This window comes from Capra hircus, chromosome 18, assembly GCF_001704415.2.
Source record: "Capra hircus breed San Clemente chromosome 18, ASM170441v1, whole genome shotgun sequence".
In the NCBI taxonomy this organism is placed as follows: Eukaryota; Metazoa; Chordata; class Mammalia; order Artiodactyla; family Bovidae; genus Capra; species Capra hircus.
Genome location: NC_030825.1, coordinates 64441 through 86028, shown reverse-complemented (window position 1 = coordinate 86028; position 21588 = coordinate 64441). Strand labels below are relative to the sequence as shown.

Below are 21588 nucleotides of genomic sequence, written 5' to 3'. Positions count from 1 at the left end.
TCTATTGATGTTTCTGTTTATTTTTTACACTCAGTTTGTGGGTTTGTTCCATGCTTAGTCTAGGCCTTCGCTTGGAAGTGTATTTTCTTCTTCCTACTATTTCCAGCAGTAAATTTTCACCTGTTACAGTTTCTTTATCTCTGACTTAGCTTGCAACAAATTAAAATGCAAACTAGTGTGGTTTTCATTTTCATTTCATCAAACTAGTGGGAAATCTGGCGGGAAAAAAATTGGTCATGCTAGGTGTGAATATTGAAAGGCTATATTCTATTTGTATGTTATTTATGAGGAAGTGGAAGTGGGTTTGGAAATTGGTGGTCTGTAAATCTACCTATAATCCATCCATTTTATCAGCTAACCAGGAAGGAGTGGCCACAATTCAGACCACAGACAACACCACTGTCCCAGTGGGTTAGTGGGCGAGAGTGATTGTTCAGGTGTTCTGCCGAATTATATTACATTACATTATATTCTTAGGACACAGTCTCTGTTTAAACTACTCACTTCTACTCTTGTAGCACAAAGGAAGGAATGAATGTTCTTGTGTTCCAATAAGACTTTATTTAGGGACACTGACATCATTGGAAGGACTGATGCTGAAGCTGAAACTCCAATACTGTGGCCACCTGATGCAAAGAACTGACTCATTTGAAAAACCCTGATGCTGGGAAAGATTGAAGGCAGGAGGAGAAGGGGATGACAGAGGATGAGATGGTTGGATGGCATCACTGACTCAATGGACATGAGTTTGAGTGAACTCCAGGAGTTGGTGATGGACATGCTGCAGTGCATGGGGTCACAAAGAGTTGGATGTGACTAATGACTGAACTGAACTGACATCTGAATTCCATGTGAGTTTCAAGCGTCAGAGAAATATGATTTTTTTCACCCATTTAAAAATGTAAAAACCATTGTTAACTCACTGGCTGCAGGAAAACAGGTCATGGGCCAGTCTGCTGCCTCCTCTCTGGGAAATCCCTCTACACAGAGGTATAAAGAATGAATATCATCCCAACCCACACAACAGCATGGACGCATTACAGAGAATACAGACACCTTTATTCAGATTAGCACATACATTTAATAGTGTTATATTAGAAATGATACCTTGTCAATACATGGGGAAAAGACATTTTAAAAAAAAAGTAAAGAAAACCAAGACTCCAGCCAAAGTCCATGATGGTTTGGTCACACACAGAAAAGAATGGTACTGCCCCTCCTCTCTGCCCATAAAGGAGGTGGTGTTGGCATGCCACATGGTATTACTCCTTACCTCACTTTGTCTCTTTCAGCAGGTTCCTTAGTCATACACAGGCTTGACCTCTTAGTACTGTGGGTTTGAATGCTCCGCCATTGATTTTTTTAGCCAGCAACTAATAGTCATCTTGTGAGCCCTACCACTGGCCTCTCCCACATTCTTGGGCCCTGCTTTGCTCGTCTAAGCTCCTGCAGAGCTTCATCTTCCCAAGGCCCTTGATGCAAAGTGCACAAGTGAGGAATGCTGGCTGCATTCCACCTCATGCTTGGCTCCTCTGCTGAGAAGTGGGATAACAAGAGACGACTCACTTTCTGATTGCTGGTGTGGTGTTTATGTTTGATCCACCATAGATTCAAGAGCCATTGGTGGCAGAAGGATCAGACCCACTGGGCTGGAGACAGGGTCAGAAAGGGAGCAGAGGCAAAAGCAGTGCTCAGCCACCCAGAGGGGCAGCCTCGGGGATGATCCCGCAGAAAAGATGAAGTCTTCTCCCCCTTTGCCTTCTGCTCCCTTCACAGAGGGAATTCTTGGTCCTAGGAACAAAACTTCCAAGTGGTCCAAAAGACACACCAGAATTTGCCCTCCAATAACTGGGCATGGGAGTTCTTTGTGTATAGGGGAGGAGGGTGGAAGGCATGGACCTTGCATCTTACAAAATCTGCATTCGATTCCTATATCCACCACTGACTGGCCATGACCGTGAGCAAGTTACTTAAACTCTCTGGGCCTTTATTATGTTCAATATGAGAATAATAGCTACCTTTCCAGCTTGATTGTAAGGATGAATAGAGTATGTAAAATACATATATTATGTACACAGATAGCACTTAACACATGATCACTTCTTCTCCATCACTGTGCTCTGCGGACATCATATTTAGGCTGCCATCCTCTGTGCCAGAAATTTCCAGTTGTGCACAAAGGTAATATAACTGGCCACTGGGTAGGGCAGATTTTAAGTTTATGAAGATAAATATTTATGTAAAAAGCATCACATTTTCCTTTTAACACCATCAACAGGACTGAACTGGCTGGCTAGACAGAAAGTGTACACATAAAGAAATGCTTAAAAATAAAGTCATACCTGTATGCTTTTTACTTTGCCATTTCCCAGAAAACAGAATAATTAAAAACAAGACAGTCTCAAGAGGATGGATATTAGCAGCGAGAACAGCAGCACTGGAAAGCTTCGTTTTTTTTCAGTGGCCCATGGGAACTGTTTTCTCTATTGTCCTGTCCTGATGATTTAAACCTCATGATTTAATGGCCTTGCTTCTCCACTTAATCATAGCAAAGCAATCCCAGTTTCCCTCTCCTGTGACAAAAGCTTGTGCAACAGAATATTGCTTAAATGTGGTCATGCTTGACGCCACAACCCTGGTTCTATCTGCGATGGGCCCCATCTCTCATGCTGATCTCTTCACGAAGAACGCCAAGGGCACCGCCCAGGCCATCAGCCTCAGGACCAGGGTGGATGGCAAAGGATCAGCAGCCAGCTGAGTTCTCAGGCTACAGTTCACCGTAATTCCTTGCTCTAGGATGCGGCTTTGTGATTAGAAATGCTTTTTTTCATACACTTAAAATAAGCTATTTAGTAGAAAATGGCAGAATAAATACAGTTTTAAACAAATTAAGTGGATATCTATGTCAAGTTATTAAGAAGAGTAACTACAGGGGCCGAGTATCAAAAGCATACCATTCTCATTAAGACTGGCGGTATTTCAGAGTTTGAGAATACACTCAGCCCTCCCCCTTACCACTTCTGCATCCACGGGGCCCACATCCCTGACCGTGTATATTACCAAGTTTCTGAGTCTTTATTCCTATTGGTGGAGGTCCAAACGCATGGCCTATTGCACATGATAAACCACTGATGAATTACTAATCACTTTTCTTGTTTCCTGTAAACTGGAGCTGAGAGAGGCTTCAGCAATAGTTTGTTTTTTCTCGGAAACCTGTTAAAATGTTACCTTCGATTTTCAACCCACAAGTCAGCAAACCCCACCTCGCTCTCTGTTGCTTCTGGTCCTCAGAATACAATTCTTACTGAGCTCTCAAACTTCCTAGAGCTACTCGCTAGAAACAGCACAGAAATGGTGGCTGGCTGTCTCGAAGCAGCAAAAACAGGAGACCTCAGCTCTGTACGTGTGTCTCTTTAGCACAGGAAACTGGCTGGACAGAGGGCAACCCACACCGCAGATAAATCAGCTTAATACACACAGACCTCAGGCTCCAAGACTCCTATGACAGAAACCACGCTAGGAAAGTCATCTTTAAAGGCAATTACTGCTCCTAAGAGAAGTCAGTCCTCTCTGCATCCGTACTGAACTCACCTTCCCCAGGGGTCTGCAGATAGAAACAGATTCATCTTTTTCTTAACATAGGACTATAATGCTGTGTTAGCTACAAAAACACAGACCTCTTTTAAGCATATACCTTAGCGTCTTACCCCACCTTTACTCCTACTAACAAGCATCTCAGTGAAAAGAGCATTGTTTTCATTCTGTTTTGTGTCTCGAAAACCCCAAGAAGACACGTCTTTGCAATTATGGGGACACACCTCCAGCCCAGGGTGAAAGGACGGGAACACGCTATTCTAACAAGAGTGAGTTTTGTCTGTAACTCCCACCGACTCTTGGGATTAAAGGATTCCTGTAGGCGTCCTTCTGTTTCACAACCAACCGCTCCATTATCTGTCCTTTGAGCAATAGCTGAAGGAAGCTCCGTTTCTGATGGATCCGTTCATGGAAACCTTCGGATTCCCTCGCTCCATCCTCTCTCGGCTGAAGATTGTATCCTGGTCGCTGTCAAACTCGGACTCAGACACCATCAGGCTGGAGTTGTGCTCTGTGCTTCGGTGCTTGATTCCTAGGGAGAAGCGGACAGACGCTTCTGGAGGGGAGCAGCATCCTCCCTCTCCGCCATCCATCATTCTGGTCCTGAGCACTGAGCCCTGCACTCTGCACCTGCAAAGCCATCACTTCCGAGGCAGCAGGCGCTTGGGATTCCCCGGTGGGTGTTAACAGGGACTGTGGAATCACTCCTGACCCTGAGCCCAAGCTCCATCACTTATCAGCTGCGTTCTCACAGAGTGACTCTCAGACGCCGGGATTAAACACTGGCAAGGCGCTGGGAACCTGTCTCGGAGACTCACCATATTTGGGCCTCAGCTCCATTCTTTCCTGGTCATCCATGTCGTCCAGGATGGTGTACTTTGTTTTCTTCCTTATTTTTGTCCTTTTTCGTCTGAAAAGGACAAAGAAAAAAGTCAGCTCAGATTCTCAGAGAGGTAGGTGGGATCCAGGATTTAAAACACACGGAGGACACTAAAGGAAATGCTGTGCCTTTAGAATGCTATTTCATTTCATTTTATTAATTGGCATCTTTTATTAATGATCTGTGGGGCTTCCCTGGTGGCTCAGATGGCAAAGAATCTGTCTGCAATGTGGGAGACCCAGGTTTGAGCCCTGAGTTGGAAAGATCCCCTGGACAAGAGACTAGTAGGCCACTCCAGTATTCTTGCCTGGAGGATTCCATGGACAGAAGAGCCCGGAGGACACGACTGAGTGTCTAACACACAAACAATCTTCTTTATTAATGATGTGTGTCGCAGCCAAATCTGGGTTTGGTGAGTCTGAGATACATCATGTACCTTTTTTTTTTTTTTAACTTTTTATTTGATATTTCTGTTATTTAGTCGCAAAGTCGTGTCCAACTCTTTTGTGACCCCATGGACTGTAGCTGGCCAGGCTTTTCTGTCCATGGGTTTCTCCAGGCAAGAATACTGGAGTGGGTTGCCATTTCCTTCTCCAGGGGATCTTCCTGACCCAGGGATTAAGCCTGCATCTGCGTCTCCTGCAGTAGTAGGTGGATTCTTTACCACTGCCCCAACCAATTAACACTTTTGTGATAGTTTCAGGTGAATAGCGAAGGGACTCAGCCATACATACACAGGGATCCATTCTCTCCTAAACTTCCATCCTATCGAGGCTGCCCTATAACACCGAGCAGAGTTCCATGTGCTGTCCAGTAGGACCTTGCTGGTTATCCATTTTAAATACAGCAGTGTGTACCTGTCCATTCCAAAGTCCCTAATGATCTTTCCCCCCTCATCCTTTCCCCAGACAAACATAAGTCCGTACTCTAAGTCTGTGAGTCTCTTCTTATTTGCGCCATGCATCCTGGAGAAACACATGTTGGAGCAGCACTGCTATCACCTGACTGCAGGCTCCTCCGTCCATGGTGGGCTGCAGTCCATGGGGTCGCTAAGAGTCGGACACGACTGAGCGACTTCACTTTCACTGTTCACTTTCATGCGTTGGAGAAGGAAATGGAAACCCACTCCAGTGTTCTTGCCTGGAGAATCCCAGGGACAGAGGAGCCTGGTAGGAGGCCGTCTATGGGGTCGCACAGAGTCGGACACGACTGAAGTGACTTAGCAGCAGCAGCAGCAGGCTCTCACCCAAGCCTCAAGCTGAGGTGCAGGGACCTTTCCAGCAACTCTGTGTGTTGGCCCAGCAAGCTTTTCTCCATGAGGAATTCCTTCCTCAGAAAAACCTGGATGAACAAGTTTCCCCCTGAACCTATACTACCCTGGGATGTTGAAACAGGCAAGAATGATAAGATGACATAACTAGCAATCAGAAAAAAAAAATCAACAGAAATTATAATAAATTCTCCCAAAGGAATAAGCAATAACTCAGTCCTTCATTTTTTCACAACACATCAAGACACCCAGGCTGATCCTATGGACTTCACCCTGTGCTTTAGAGGATAATTTGAAAATACACATCAACACTATGGTTTAAGATTTGTAGAGAACAAAGGCAATAATCTGAGAACTTGATGATTAAGAGCATGGGCTTCCAACTCTGGGTTTACTAGCTGGGTGACTGTGAGGCCATTTATTGTCATCTCTTTGACTGTAAGTTCCCACCTGTAAAATGGGAATAAGAACAGTTCCTTTCTCATATGATTGATGGGAAAACTCAGTAAGATAACACATAGAAAGCACTTAGAAGCATTCATTATAATGGCAAGTACTTAATAAATGCTCAGTCACTCTTGTCATAATCGTCATCTACTTGATACAAATGTCACAAAGCTGTAGAATTTTGAAAGCCAAGCACAGCAGGGTGACCTTCATCCCAGATGGTTCTGGGAAAAGGTAATGCGATAGAAGCCGCTAAGTACCTCTTCCCATGCACTGGTTCACTGGTTCTACCTTTGGGAAAGTAATCACAAATAAAACTACAACAATTGATAAGTGATCTCTGAAAAATAACTATTATTATGGTATAACATTACGTTTTGTTTATCCAATCCTCTTCGGAGAGCATTCATAGAGTTCCATGTAGGAAAGTGGATGTAATGCTGCCTTCTAAGGACTTGAGTAATCATTATTCTTATGAATGTCCTCACAGAGGGTTGGGCATGGGGTTCTGGAAGGTTCAGACCATAAGGTAAGTCTGGGGCTCCTCAGCAGTCAGCTTCATGGGGAAAAAAAAAAAAAAAAAGGAAAACCTAAAGCAAAACTTCTCTTTGGTGATGTTCCCACCTAAAGTTTTGCATTTAGGAAAAAGAATTCAGGTAGATTTGTTGCTTCACAGATGAAAACTAATGAAAACCTCCCGTTTGGATCAGTATATTCTAGAACTCCTTTCTCTAATGAGAGTGGATTAGTGTTGTAGTGACGTGAGACTGGTAGAAAAGAGGATTAGATTTGATACAGAAGCATTGAATCTTCTAGAAAATATGACAGCTTCAATGAAAAAAAAAGTTGCCTCTAGTATTATTCCATTTAACTAGTAGGCATATAAGCCCTTGTGGGGGAGAACGTATTATCATGTGGTTTTAAAGTGGAGTCTCTCTTCATAAAAAGAGGGATTGTCAAAAGTTGAGCAGTTTCACAAACCCAAGCAACAGCCCTTAAACCTACCACATCACCTTGAATGCTGCATCTTTATTTTCAAAGAAATAAATAAGCATGCCAGGTACCTCTTAGAGCAGCAGATGCAAAGCCATGTTAAAGCCCCTGTTAGCACAATGAGAGCGAGAGCCAGTACTGTCACATAGAACACGCTCCACTCTGAAAAAGAGGAAAACCAGAGCGGACACGTTACATACCCTTTGCAAAACGGCTTTATTTCAAGAACTCTCAATGAATATTTCTGAATCCTTACAAGCAAAGGCCATCTGTGGTGGTGTGACCACCTCACCAGGCTGGCTGCAGGGGCTGGTAAAATACTAACAAATCAAGACCAACTTAAAACCATCCTACATTTGTCCAACTGGTTCAGAAGAAACTGAAAAAAATAAACCCATCAATGAAGAAGGCTTCTTAAACAGCCAAGTAAGGCACACCAAAACATTCATTCCAGAAATACAGAACCTCAAAACTGGTTCTGGTCTGGTTTCAATAAAGCAAATAAGGTGTTTATTTGCATGGCTGCCTGGGACAGGAAGATACTTATCATAGAGCCCGACAGTCATTCAGAAACTATTTCCTCTTCACTTCACTTCTTCCACAGCCTTACAAAAATCCAGTGTAAAAAGCTTTGCAACCACCCAGGGAGAGAGAAACCAATGGAGCAAAGACACAAGGTTTAACTCCATTAAACGTTACAACACTACTTGGAATAATGATTCAAGGGCTGGTTATTTTCAAATTCTTAAGAAGTAGAAACAGGAACATAATTTGGCAGGGAGCTCGTCCTAATTTTTCTGCCAATTATGTCCATCTGCATCCCCAAGAAGACAAAATGACTCTTAGAGGCAGACTGGCATTAAAACACAGTTTCCTCCTTAGAAGAGACAGGCGGTGGCTCAGGCCGACGCTGGCTGAGATGGTGGCTCCAATGTTTGGAGCCTGCTTGAGCAGACAGTCTGGTGAGTGGGTCAACTTTCTTGCTCATCTGATTCCAGCCAGGTCCATACCAGGGGCCACTTCTCCAGAAGGTCACACCCAGTTCAAGCCAAGGCAGGTACAGTCTGGACATGGGGTCCATGTAGCCCAAAGAGACCTTCTCAGCAATGATTGGCTACATCTGCTCTGCTGAGGTGGATTTCCTCAGCAGGAAGTTTTAAGGAAAAGTCTTAAACACATCTCCAAGGTGAATTGTGGGAATATCTTGACCCATCACAACATGAGCTGGTTCAATGGGCTTTGGGTGAGAAAAGGGATGAATTTACAGCTGTACAGTCAGGCAGGTCTTTCTGACAGGTCAGAATGATTTGTCTGAAGCTTCCTCACCCGGAGCCACCCACCACGCCAGGACTCACCACAGTTGCTTTCCCCATCCCGGATGTAACGCTGGATCAGGTTCTCCATCCACAGCTGGGAGCAAATACAGCGCTTTGTGATGGGATCACAGTGACCATGGCCAGAACACTTCAGAAGGCATCCTGCAAGGAGGCGAGTCAGGCAGAGGTTATCATGGAGCAAAGGAGGTTCCCTGGCTTCAGCTGTGTCTTTTTCTTCCATAGACCCGGAAGAGAGGCACCTTGTTGAGTCAAGTGCCTCTTACTGTATGGACAGTGGTCCAGGGATGGTCTCTCATACTGACAATCTCATTGGGAGGTAAATGGCAGAAACATGTCAACACTTGCACCATGAAACAAAAGCCTTAAACATGTAGTGGAAATGCAGCACCCTCTGGCCCAAGAATGATAAATTCTAATGATTTATCCAGCGAAAATGATTGGGGCGGTGCACAAACATTTATCTACATTGTGTATGTGTGTGCTCAGCTGCTCAGTCATGTCTGACTCTTTGTGACCCCATGGACTGTAGCCCACCAGGCTCCTCTGTCCATGGGGTCCTCCAAGCAAGAATACTAGAATGGGTTGCCATTTCCTTCTCCAGGGAATCTTCCTGACCCGGGGATTGAACTCAGGTCTCCTGTGTTACAGGCAGATTCTTTATCGTCTGAGCCACCAGGGAATACTCTCTCCGCATTGGTTTCCAATTGCTGCTGTAACAAATGACTGCAAACTTGAAGGCTTAAAATCAACCTGACAGTCTGCGAGTACAGAATTAGTTGTATAAACTGTGGAACACATCCAGGATGGAGTACTATGTGACCACAAATATCTTACTGAGGGATAAATTCTAAAAGATTTGAGAAAATGATCATAATATGGTTTGAAGTTAAAAAAAGCAGATTTAAAAATATGTATCAAATTATCCTGATTGCATTACATGTGTCTAGAGATGGGAAAACTAGAAGGAAAAACATCAAATTATTAACAAAAGTTATCTTTGAATGGTGGGAATTCTAGACTCTAGAGGACTATTCTAGGATTATTCTAGTTTTTTGTCTTCTTGTGTATTCCAAATTTCCTCCAATCAACAAGGATTACTTTTGTAGCAAGAAAAAAGTTCTTAAAAATTAACTTACTCCACATTATAAAAAAAGTCAACTGTGGTTAGAGCCACATCTGAGACAAATTAAATTTTACTATCCAAATATTATCACAGTCCCCAGTGTCTACTGAAATGATCCTTTTAACATAATAAGGTATTCATGTCCCTGGGAAGGTGGGGACAGAGACCTGGGATAAAGACTACATTTCTATCCATACACGTGAATGGATTTGGTACCAGGAAGAGGCAGCAAGCAAGCGGTTAGGAAAAGAGGTCCCACTGGAAGGCACTATAAGCTATCTTAAATTTCCAATGGGCTTCCCTGGTGACTCGGATGGTAAAGGATCAACCTGCAATGCAGGAGACCTGGGTTTGATCTCTGGGTTGGGAAGACGCCCTGGAGAAGGGAATGACTACCCATTCCAGTATTCTTGCCTGGAGAATCCCATGGACAGAGGAGCTTGGCGGGCTATAATCCATGGGATCCCAAAAAGTCAGACATGACTGCATGACTAACAATTTTACTTTTCCTGATGGCTCAGCAGTGAAGAATCCACCTGCAATGCAGGAGGCACAGTTCAATCTCTGGGTCAGGAAGGTCACTGGGGAAAGAAATGTCAGCCTACTTCAGTATTCTAGCCTGGGAAATCCCACGGACAAGAGCCTGGAGGGCTACAGTCCATGGGGTCGCAAAGAGTTGGACATGACTTAGCAACTAAAGAATAACAAAATTCCCAATAATCTACATATTCACAACCTAAGCCACAATGTCCCAGGTCAATCAATTTTCCAGCCATTAATACTTATCTGTCTTTAACAACATTCTGACTGTTTAAGTCCGAAATTTCCAACAATGACCAGTGCGTGAGACTATAGTTTTAGAAACGAACCATGACTTGTTTCTCTCCAGGTTCCCTCAAAGAGAAAGAACAGTTGACAAATGTGTGTTGCAGGAAACCGACTTAAGAAATAAATGCAAAACAAATCCCTGGATGCTAAAGTGAAGCTGTCCACACGTCTTCTTTCTGTGCCAGCAAAATGTAGCCCTGATTAGCAAATCTGATTCTTTTAGAATATTCCCATAGAAGTTGACATGGAGAAATTAATTAGAAAGCTAATTAAATACTGAACTTGATTTCCACTTAATTTAAAAAAGACTATGAGACCTGGCTATAGTCCTGCCATGTTGGAATCAAATCATATTTCACCTCCTCCAAGAAATCTTTTCCTTTAATCTGGGCAGTTACTTATGTTTCTGTGATATTACCATTGCATTTAATTGGATGGCATGTCTACTGCGTGGTGTTTACTGTTAGTCACTCAGTCGTGTCTGACTCTGGGACCCCATGGACTGTAGCCCATCAGGCTCCTCTGTCCATGGGATTCTCAAGCCAAGAATACTAGAGTGGGTAGTCATTCCCTTCTCCAGGGGGGTCTTCTCAACCCAGGGATTGAACACGGGTCTCCTGGATTCCAGGCAGATTCTTTACCACTGAGCCACCTGGGAAGCCTTATGTCTAGCCCAGTGGAATCCAATTCTGAATATACAATTATATATTTACATTACTTGACCTCTGAAAATAAAGATATTTCTGATAGGGGGCATACCTGCTGTGTCAATCCTTAAGACTTTGAAAAGCAAGAAATCAGCCTTTTCCTTTGAGAGCCGCCTGTGTAGATTTCGGGCCACTTCGGCAGCTTTGAGGACCTTGAAAGGTGGCCCAGTCTGTACGTAAAACACAATCACGGTGCTGCAGAGGAGACAGAGAGGGGCCAGCCACACAGTTAGCCAGTGCCCGGCGTGACATATCCACTCCAGCCATGGGACCTGCTGAGAAGGCAGGCGGCCACAGCTCTGCGGCCTGGCAAGGACACAGGTGTATCCTGGGGGGCAAGGAGTTGATCGGCTTCTCTTCACAAATAAAGGCTCTTTGGTCCCAGAATTCAACTGATGAGGGGCAGATCCTCAGATAAATGGAGCAATGTGTGACTGCATGCATGCTAAGCCACTCAGTCATATCTGACTCTACTGCCCCATGAACTGTAGCCCGCCAGGCTCCTCTGTCCATGGGGATTCTCCTGGCAAGAATACTGGAGTGGGTTGCCATGCCCTCTTCCAGGGCATCTTCCTGACCCAGGGATCGAACCTGCGTCTCTTACATCTCCTGCTTTGGCAGGCACCTGGGGGGGGCCCAGAGCAATGTGCACAAACAGGCACAACCACACACAACATGAGAACCTTCAGATGCATCTTCATTTTTACCTTTTCACTGAGATATGATATACTTACGATAAAAGTCACTGTTCTAAAGTAAGTGTGTGTCTCAGTGTCCTTTAGCATATTCACAAAGTAGTGCATTTCCAGAACATTTCCATCATCACAGAAACTCCACACCCATCAGCAATCATTCCCAGGACTCCAGCTCCTGCCAACTACTAATCTATTTTCAGTCTCTGTGGATTTGATTATTCTGGACTTTTGATATACATGCAATATGTATGAGACATTTTGTGCCTGGCTTCTTCCACTTTGTATAATGTGTTCACAGTTCATCCAAGTTGTAGCATGTATATCCCCCTCCTTCGAAATGCCCACTATTATTCCATTGTATAAATAGATCGGAGAAGGCAATGGCACCACACTCCAGTACTCTTGCCTGGAAAATCCCATGGACAGAGGAGCCTGGTAGGGGTCCATGGGTTCGCTAAGAGTCAGACATGACTGAGAGACTTTCCTTTCACTTTTCATTTTCATGCATTGGAGAAGGAAATGGCAACCCACTCCAGGGTTCTTGCCTGGAGAATCCCAGGGACAGGGGAGCCTGGCGGGCTTCCGTCTATGGGGTCGCACAGAGTCGGACATGACTGAAGCAACTTAGCAGCAGCATGAATAGATATCATTTATCCACTTATTGGACTGTGAATAAATCTGAGCGCTGAAGAATTGATGCTTTTGACCTGTGGTGTTGGAGAAGACTCTTGAGAGTCCCTTGGACTGCAAAGAGATCCAACCAGTCCATTCTGAAGGAGATCAGCCCTGGGATTTCTTTGGAGGGAATGATGCTAAAGCTGAAACTCCAGTACTTTGGCCACCTCATGCAAAGAGCTGACTCATTGGAAAAGACCCTCATGCTGGGAGGGATTGAGGGCAGAAGAAGAAGGGGATGACAGAGGATGAGATGGCTGGATGGCATCACCGACTCGATGGAAGCGAGTCTGAGTGAACTCCGGGAGTTGGTGATGGACAGGGAGGCCTGGCGTGCTGCGACTCGTGGGGTCGCAAAGAGTCTGACACGACTGAGTGAGTGAACTGAACTGAACTGATCCACTTATCAGTCGATGACATTTGGGCTGTATCTACTTTCGGGCCATACGAATAACACCATTGTGAATGTCCACGTCCTGGATTTTGTATGGACATATGTGTATCATTTCTCGTGCATATATATTTAGGAGTGGAATTACTGAACAATATGGTAATTCTATGTTTAGCATTTTGAAAAACTGTGGAAGTGTTTCCCTCAGTGGTTGCATCATTTCACATTCCTACTGGCAATATATGGGTGTTCCAATTTCTCCATATACTCGCCAACATTTGTTACAGTCTCTTCTGGATTAAAGCCATCCTTGTGGGTATGAAGTGGTATCTCCACGTGATTCTGATTTGCATTTCCCTACTAACTAATGATGCTAATTAGCCACTTGTATATCATCTTTGGAGACTATTCAAATCTATATTACTCTCCAAATGTTGCCATAAAAATCATACCACAAATTAGGTATATAAAGGTTTTTTAAAAATTCAATTAAAATTATAAATCCTGTAAGAAATCAATGCAGAGGTTGAACCTTACAGACCCTCAGGAGGAGGTTGGTAGTTTAGTTACTAAGTCGTGTCCAACTCTGGGACCCCATGAACTGTAGCCTACCAGACTCCTCTGTCCATGGGATTCTCCAGGCAAGAATATTGGAGTGGGTTGCCATTTCCTTCTCCAGGGTATCTTCCCAACCCAGGAATCGAGCCTGGGTTTCCTGCACTGCAGGCAGATGATTTACCAACTGAGCTATGAGGGAAGTGGTAATCCAAGGTCCTCTCAGAGTGGGAGAAGTCTCAGCCCCATGAACATGAGGCAGGAATGGAATCTGGCTATGAGACATGCCCCGGGCATGCCCCAGACCATTTGCATGCCCTCTGTTGATACCAGAACTAAAACCCAGCTCCCTCTGATGGTCCCTAACTGCTTCAGTCAGAACATTCTCAATCAGCAAGCATTTACTGAGCCTTGCAGGAAGGACCTCTAAATCATGCCCTTGCTGCTGCCCTTTGAGGAAAAAAAAAGAAGAATACGAATGGGATACACGTGTATGCACAGACACAGAACGAGAGGGGAGCCGACCACCACCAGGCTGGACTGCGCGGCTCATACCTGAGGTCTGAGTGGGCCTGAATCTTCTGAACCCTGATGTCTGAGTCCAGCACGTTCAGCAGCGCCGCCAGCTGCCTCACGAGGGTGTCCTTGTGCTGCTCCGTCAGCCGCCCAACGCCGACCTGCAGGATCAGCTCCACCAGGCCGCCCTTCTTTGGGTCTGGGGAAACGAGAAGACACAGGCTTTGTTTCCACTTGAAAACCCCAGGCTTGATAACAGGAGGCGCAAGGCCTACACAAGAGTCACAGGGCTTTAAGTGACCCCTGTGTTGGGTTCTACACTTGGGTTCTATGGCTCAGGTCAATTCTCCCAAAAACCACGGAGGCCACTGTCTGTGAGGACTTCTTCCCTGTTTTATATCAGCTCGCTGCCTACTAATTTTTCTCCAGATGATAGACAGGTGTGCTTAGTCAGTCTTGGGGCTCACTCAATGTTCTGGGACCTCACACACCTCCCCTGACACAGTAAGATAACTCAGTCCCTGAGGGCTGTGGGCCCAGCCTAGTTCATGCCGGGGCTCGGTGTGGCCACCTCACTGGAGCTGCCCTCCTGGCGCTCCCAGGAGTGAAGCCCTCGTGTCCACCTCATGAGGTCTTTTGTCTTTGAAAGACCTCTTTGTCTTCTGGTAGGAAAACCAAAGTGACCAAGGAGTCTTGCTGTCAGGCCCAGTTCTCCCTAAGAGTTCAGAGGCTGGATCTGTTGGGGGGGTAGATGACCACATGTAGAGAAAACCACAGGTGGGCCTGGCCTCCCACACTGGGTTCCACTGCCACCTGCAAAGAGCCCCAAAGGCAGACCCCGCCCTGCCCGACCCCGGCTCACAGGCCAGCCCCACAAACGCAGGCCCAGAAGCCCAGTGCACACCTGGCCGCACTTCCACTGTGGCGGTGTCCGTGTCTGAGGCCCCCTGACCATCAGCAACTCGCAGGCGGAAAGTGTAGACGCCCTCCACCAGGTTGGTGAGCTGCAGGGCCGAGCTGTGGTCAGAGCCATCGATGACATCCTGAGAAATAACACATTCACAGTCCGTACTCAGCTCCCAACCCGGGCCTCTGCAGACCCCAAACCTCAGTCTCTTGTCTTTGTCACACATGCATGATTCTAAGGGACAGGCTAAGGAGGAAGTGGGGAGGGGAGGTTAGTGAAGGTCTGGGTAATCCTCGGTGTCTCTTTCACAGCTATTTTTATTTGTTTTAAAAAATTTTTTATATTTTGGTCACAGCTAACAGCATGTAGGATCTTAGTTCCCCAACTAGGGATCGAACTCATGTCCCCTGCATTGGAAGAAGAGTCTTAACCAATGGACCACCAGGAAAGTCCCTCTTTCACTTTTAAAGCACCAGGAGACACAAGATTCAGACAGGACTTTGTTACAGGACCTTCCCAAGGGCTCTGCTGCTGCTGCTGCTAAGTCACTTCAGTCGTGTCTGACTCTGTGCGACCCCAGAGATGGCAGCCCACCAGGCTCCCCTGTCCCTGGGATTCTCCAGGCAAGAACACTGGAGTGGGTTGCCATTTCCTTCTCCAATGCATGAAAGTGAAAAGTGAAAGTGAAGTCACTCAGTTGTGCCCGACTCTTAGCAACCCCATGGACTGCAGCCTACCAGGCTCTTCCGTCCATGGGATTTTCCAGGCAAGTGTACTGGAGTGGGGTGCCATTGCCTTCTCCTCCCAAGGGCTCTAGGAATGTCCAAATTCTACCCAGCAGAGGCAGAAACTCCTGAAATTAGGGCAAAGACCTGGAGTGTGAAGCACTCTTGCTGAAGAGTTTTCTGGGTCTTATTTTCAAAGACAGCTTCGCAGTGCGTAGGATTCCTCGTGGTGTGTCCTGTTCACCTTCTCTGATGACCCACGAGCCTCCCTAGAGACATCTCTGCTGAAAACGTTTGAGAAGAATCTCCTAGACCCCTGCCCTGAACTTGCTAGCAGAAGAGGGTGCAACCAACGGTAACAAGTGCTCTGATCAGGGAGCTATTATAACTACACTTAGAAGCCAATCCACCATCTGGCTGAACAGTATTCATTCCAGAGTTACTTTGGAAATTATAAAGCACTTTCAGTTCTTTCCCTGGGACCACTCCCTCGGTACATCTCCAAGAGTAAATTTTCATCTTTCAAGTCCTTAGCAACAGCAGGAATGAAGATGTACCTACATTTATAGCCCAAAAGGCAGGGTGCTCTAATGTGGAAAAATGCCTGCTAGGAACGAAAATCCTAAGCCTATCTGGTTGGTTAAAGATGACTTAATCAACTTTGGCCAAGTCGCTTTCCATCTCTGCATCTGATTTTCTATACTTATGCAATGGGAATGGCAATCCTGAGTTTAGTGACCTATCTGGTACAATGAGAAGGAAAAGGAAACAATCCACATGGCTCAAAATAGGAACAATAGGAAAGCCGAGGAGCAGAATGAGTCCCATGAGAAGATTCCAGGCTACAGTTTCTGACTCTGTCAAAGTCTGGGTACGGAAAAAGTCAGAAAGGACTTCAGATTTATTTAAATTGAATAGCAGCTTCCTGCACCCAGTCGTCAGAGGAAACCTAGAATCATAAACATCTTAGGGAGGCATGGAAAGGGAGATGAGATGATAACAGAGACACAGAAATGGAGTTAACTGCGTCCCCTCAACGGTTGAGGTCCTAACCCTCCAATGTGACTCTATTTGAGATAAGGTCTATTATGAGGTAATTACGGTTAAATGAGTCATAATGAGGAGACGGGGAAGACAGAGGATGAGATGGTTGGATGGCATCACTGACTCGATGGACATGAGTTTGAGCAAGCTCCAGGAGTTGGTGATGGACAGGGAAGCCTGGCGTGCTGCAGTCCACGGGGTCGCAAAGAGTCGGACACGACTGAGCGGCTGAACTGAACTGAGGTCATAAAGGTGGGGTCCTGATCCCATAGGATTAGTGTCCTTGTAAGAAGAGATGCCCAAGAGCCCTCTCTCTCCCCTATTTCCTCTCCCTCTCCAGCCCCGCTCCCATGTGAAGACACAGCAAGAAGGCAGTTGGAACCAACCATCTACCACCTTGATCTTGGATCTTCCAGTCTCCAAAACTGGGAGAATATAAATATCTGTTGTTGAAGCTACCCCGCCTGTGGTATTTTGCTATGCAGCCCTAGCAAACTAACAGACGTAATGATTAGTGGTCCAGGGGCAATTCTCTTCAAGTACTCACTCCAGCTGCTGGACTCTGGCTGTCCCGGATCCACAGATAGGACACAATTCCTTGGTCATCAGTAGACCTTGAACCATCCAAAGTAATGGAGTTATTGGGAAGCACAAGAACATGTCTGCCACCAGCCTGGGCTCTGGGAGGACTATTATTTTCTAAGTCAAATACAGCAGAAATGAAAGCAAAGAAATGGATTTAAAATACTTGTGATCAATGTGTCATAAAATATCCATGACTATTCTATCTTGCAGATAAGTAGATTTAAAATATCCAGAAAGCATCATCTCTTACCCAAATTACCCATAAGATAAACTAAAGACTTTCTTTAACATCCCTTTGTACTCAGCTACTTATAATTTGGCAGCCAATATGTTGGACAGTTTTCTATTATCATTACAGTTTTCCCCTTTTTGAAAAGAGAAACCATGATCTTATTTATATTTGGGATCTGGAAAATGAAAATATTTTGGTTTAAAATATGCTCTGGATCATTCTGTACTGGTCCATGCTATCTGGCCATAAATATTTATGTTTCTAGTCATGCCAAATTTTGATTGTGTTAAATACAATAAAGAACTTGAGTCAGAAATAATTAGACCTCATTGTTCTGACTGGGTATCAAATATAAGGAACAATGTAAGAGCCATTTCTGATATAAAGAAGATGCTGTGAGGCAGATGGGGTTGTTTAGATGGGATTCTGGGATTCAATAAATCAGTCAATAGAAAATGGGTGAGGATAGTCATATATTGACCCAAAGGAGTAATTCACATCCCACTGGTCACTGGCCACTTTCTTCCTAAAAAAGAGGCCAGAGACTGGAATAGAGCCAATTGGTGCTCTTTTTAGTTTGCCATTTTGTCCACTCCACTTCTCCACAAGCATTATCTTTTTAAAAATCCAAATCTTTCAGGTAAAAATGGCATGATGCTAGGGTTTGCCTCAAAATGCTTTGACCAGGATCAAAGAAAATGTGATAGATGAAATAAGAAGGGGAAAATGTTGCTAACTGTTGAAGCTGGGTAATGGGTGCATAATGGTCCATTAGGGCTATTCTCTCTACTCTTATATGTGATTGAAAACTTACACAATAAAACATTTGGAAAAAAACTCAAATTGCTGTCACCGTGCTGAGAAAATTGCTTCAGCCTCTCCCAAATGCACGATAAAGTCCCAACTCTTCAGCACAACATGATGTACACAGTCTTTTTGGCTGAGCCTCAGGCTCAGCCACCCTCCCCAGGGTTCTGACCCTCTTGCTGATCCCTAATATCCAACTGGATTTTCCCATCCAGCCACGCTCTTTTACATTTCTGAGCTTCAATACATCATAATCATTCATTCATTCACTCATTTACTGAAGGAGCCAACATTTATGATTTGCTGTCAGTCTAGCACTGCCAGTCCCAAAGAATGCTCAAACTACCGCACAATTGCACTCATCTCACACGCTAGGAAAGTAATGCTCAAAATTCTCCAAGCCAGGCTTCAGCAATACGTGAACCGTGAACTTCCAGATGTTCAAGCTGGTTTTAGAAAAGGCAGAGGAACCAGAGATCAAATTGCCAACATCCGCTGGATCATCGAAAAAGCAAGACAGTTCCAGAAAAACATCTATTTCTGCTTTCTTGACTATGCCAAAGCCTTTGACTGTGGGGATCACAATAAACTATGGAAAATTCGGAAAGAGATGGAATACCAGACCACCTGACCTGCCTCCTGAGAAATTTGTATGCAGGTCAGGAAGCAACAATTAGAACTGGACATGGAACGACAGACTGGTTCCAAATAGGAAAAGGAGTACGTCAAGGCTGTATATTGTCACCCTGCTTATTTAACTTCTATGCAGAGTACATCATGAGAAACGCTGGGCTGGAAGGAGCACAAACTGGAATCAAGATTGCCAGAAGAAATATCAATAACCTCAGATATGCAGATGACACCATCCTTATGGCAGAAAGTGAAGAGGAACAAAAAAGCCTCTTGATGAAAGTGAAAGTGGAGAGTGAAAAAGTTGGCTTAAAATTCAACATTCAAAAAATGAAGATCATGGCATCTGGTCCCATCACTTCCTGACAAATAGATGGGGAAAATAATGGAAAAATGACAGACTTTATTTTGGGGAGCTCCAAAATCACTGCAGATGGTGACTGCAGCCATGAAATTAAAAGATGCTTACTCCTTGGAAGGAAAGTTATGACCAACCTAGATAGCATATTGAAAAGCAGAGACATTACTTTGCCGACTAAGGTCCGTCTAGTCAAGGCTATGGTTTTTCCAGTGGACATGTATGGATGTTAGAGTTGGACTGTGAAGAAAGCTGAGTGCCGAAGAATTGATGCTTTTGAACTGTGGTGTTGGAGAAGACTCTTGAGAGTCCCTTGGACTGCAAGGAGATCCAACCAGTCCATTCTGAAGGAGATCAACCCTGGGTGTTCATTGGAAGGAATGATGCTAAAGCTGAAACTCCAGTGCTTTGGCCACCTCATGTGAAGAGGTGACTCACTGGAAAAGACTCTGATGCTGGGAGGGATTGGGGGCAGGAGAAGAAGGTGATGACCGAGGATGAGATGGCTGGATGGCATCACCAACTCGATGGACATGAGTTTGAGTGAACTCCGGGAGTTGGTGACGGACAGGGAGGCCTGGTGTGCTATGATTCATGGGGTCGCAAAGAGTCAGATACGACTGAGCGACTGAACTGAACTGAGGGGTCTGGGAGACTGAGAAGTAGAAGGCGCCCAGTCCCTTCCACCGGCGGATCCACCCGCCCTCTGCCCTGACTCACCCTTCTTCACGGCCACGGTGAGGGTGGTCGTGCTGCTCAATCCCTGCTGGTCTTTCACTGTTAAACGGAAGTGGTAGGTACCCACCTGAAGACCGCTTACTGTGGCTATAGCTTTGTCGAAGTTTTCCATCTCCACTGTGCTGGGGCCTCTATGAAACATGACAGTCATTAACAATGGGCTTAGGGTATGAAAGTCTGAGGATGCCAGGCATGTTGTTTGTTATAAACGTTTTGTTTTTTTTTTTAATGACAATAATATATACCATCTAGAGAATTCTAAGATAACTTTTTACTCATTTAGATTCTCGAGTTCTGTGTAAGAGGCACAAGCTAAATCCTATTTCAGACAAAAGCTGCTGGATTCCTGGGGAGAGGATTTGGGGGTTCTCGTTTTCGTTTTTTTTTTAATTGAGCTGTCAGTGAAATGATCTGTTTTTAGAAGATGGAGCCTTAGAAACCACTCCTACTTCTTTCGTTCTTTTTTATTTTGTACTGTGTGGCACGCAGGATCTTAGTTAGTTCCCTGAGCAGGGATCAAACCTGCATCCCCTGCAGAGGAAGTGCACAGTCTCAACCAGTGTATGGCCAGGGAATTCCCTCTCCTATTTCTTCTTTAAATAAAATCTGCTAAAATCCTCAGCTATCTTTCAGGAGAATATGGAAGAGGTGGTGATCAAGCCAGGTAACTGATTTAAGAGAGGAATTACAGCAGAGTTGTGAAGACTGGGCTCTATAGTCAGGAAGACCCAGGTTAACTCCGGGATCTTGCTCTGTCTGGACAACTATAAGCCCTGTGATCTCACTTATCTCTGCAAGCCTCAGTTGCTTTACCTTTAAAATGGGAATAGTAGTATTTACTTCCTAATAACTGATCTAGCATTCCACAAGATTAAGCACGTAAAGTACAAAAAGAATGTCTGAGGATACAGGAATCCCCTTGAACTCCGCACTTCTGCTATAGTCACTGCAGGTGGTTTGAGAGTGTGTAGGTGCGGGGGGCTCTCATGAGGAACCCCCACCCAGGTTCCCCTGCACCTCCTCTGTTATGAAGCTCACCTCACCCCAAGACTGCCCTGTCCACCTGCCCTCCACTGTCAAGAAATGCCCATCTTGTCCATCTACACCTGATGGAGAATTTAAACGATGGTGCCCCTCCTCTTCTAGAAACTAGCTTAAATCCTGACTCCTCAATAATCTCAAGTTGATTGCTTAATCTGGATCCTCCAGAGAACGGGTAGTATTAGCACTGAGCCAGGGTGTGAACCCAGTACTCGGTGATGAGATGGGCAGGCTACCTGACACGCTCCCAGCGGTAGAAGACAATGCCGTGGTCATCGCTGCTCCTGCTCCCATCCAGGGTGGTGCTTTCCACTGGGAGGATCAGCTCCTTATCTGGGCCGGCCACAGCCACCGGAGGCCTGTTGTTTTCTAGAATTATAGAAATGGTGTGAAGAAGTAACATCTCTTTGCATGAAGTCTGCCATCCTCTGATTTCTTGATTTAAGCCAATTACTCATATTCGGATCAGATGGCTACTAGAGTGTGCCCTGTCCTTTGGGAATCCTGGGG

The 21588-nt window shown here is 45.1% G+C and overlaps 1 protein-coding gene across 1 annotated transcript in view; it reads right to left on the bottom strand.

The window, feature by feature from the left end:
• KIAA0319 (KIAA0319 ortholog) overlaps positions 1043-21588 on the bottom strand; it is a 44037-nt gene continuing 23491 nt past the window's right edge. The window contains exons 11-20 of the mRNA XM_018061654.1: positions 21315-21447; positions 20020-20168; positions 17235-17386; positions 14916-15054; positions 14051-14210; positions 11232-11374; positions 8540-8662; positions 7256-7346; positions 4413-4504; positions 1043-4126 (exon numbers count right to left, since the gene is read on the bottom strand). Of these exons, the coding sequence (XP_017917143.1) occupies positions 3948-4126; positions 4413-4504; positions 7256-7346; positions 8540-8662; positions 11232-11374; positions 14051-14210; positions 14916-15054; positions 17235-17386; positions 20020-20168; positions 21315-21447 (1361 nt within the window). The 3' untranslated portion in view covers positions 1043-3947. The remainder of the gene's footprint in view (positions 4127-4412; positions 4505-7255; positions 7347-8539; positions 8663-11231; positions 11375-14050; positions 14211-14915; positions 15055-17234; positions 17387-20019; positions 20169-21314; positions 21448-21588) is intronic.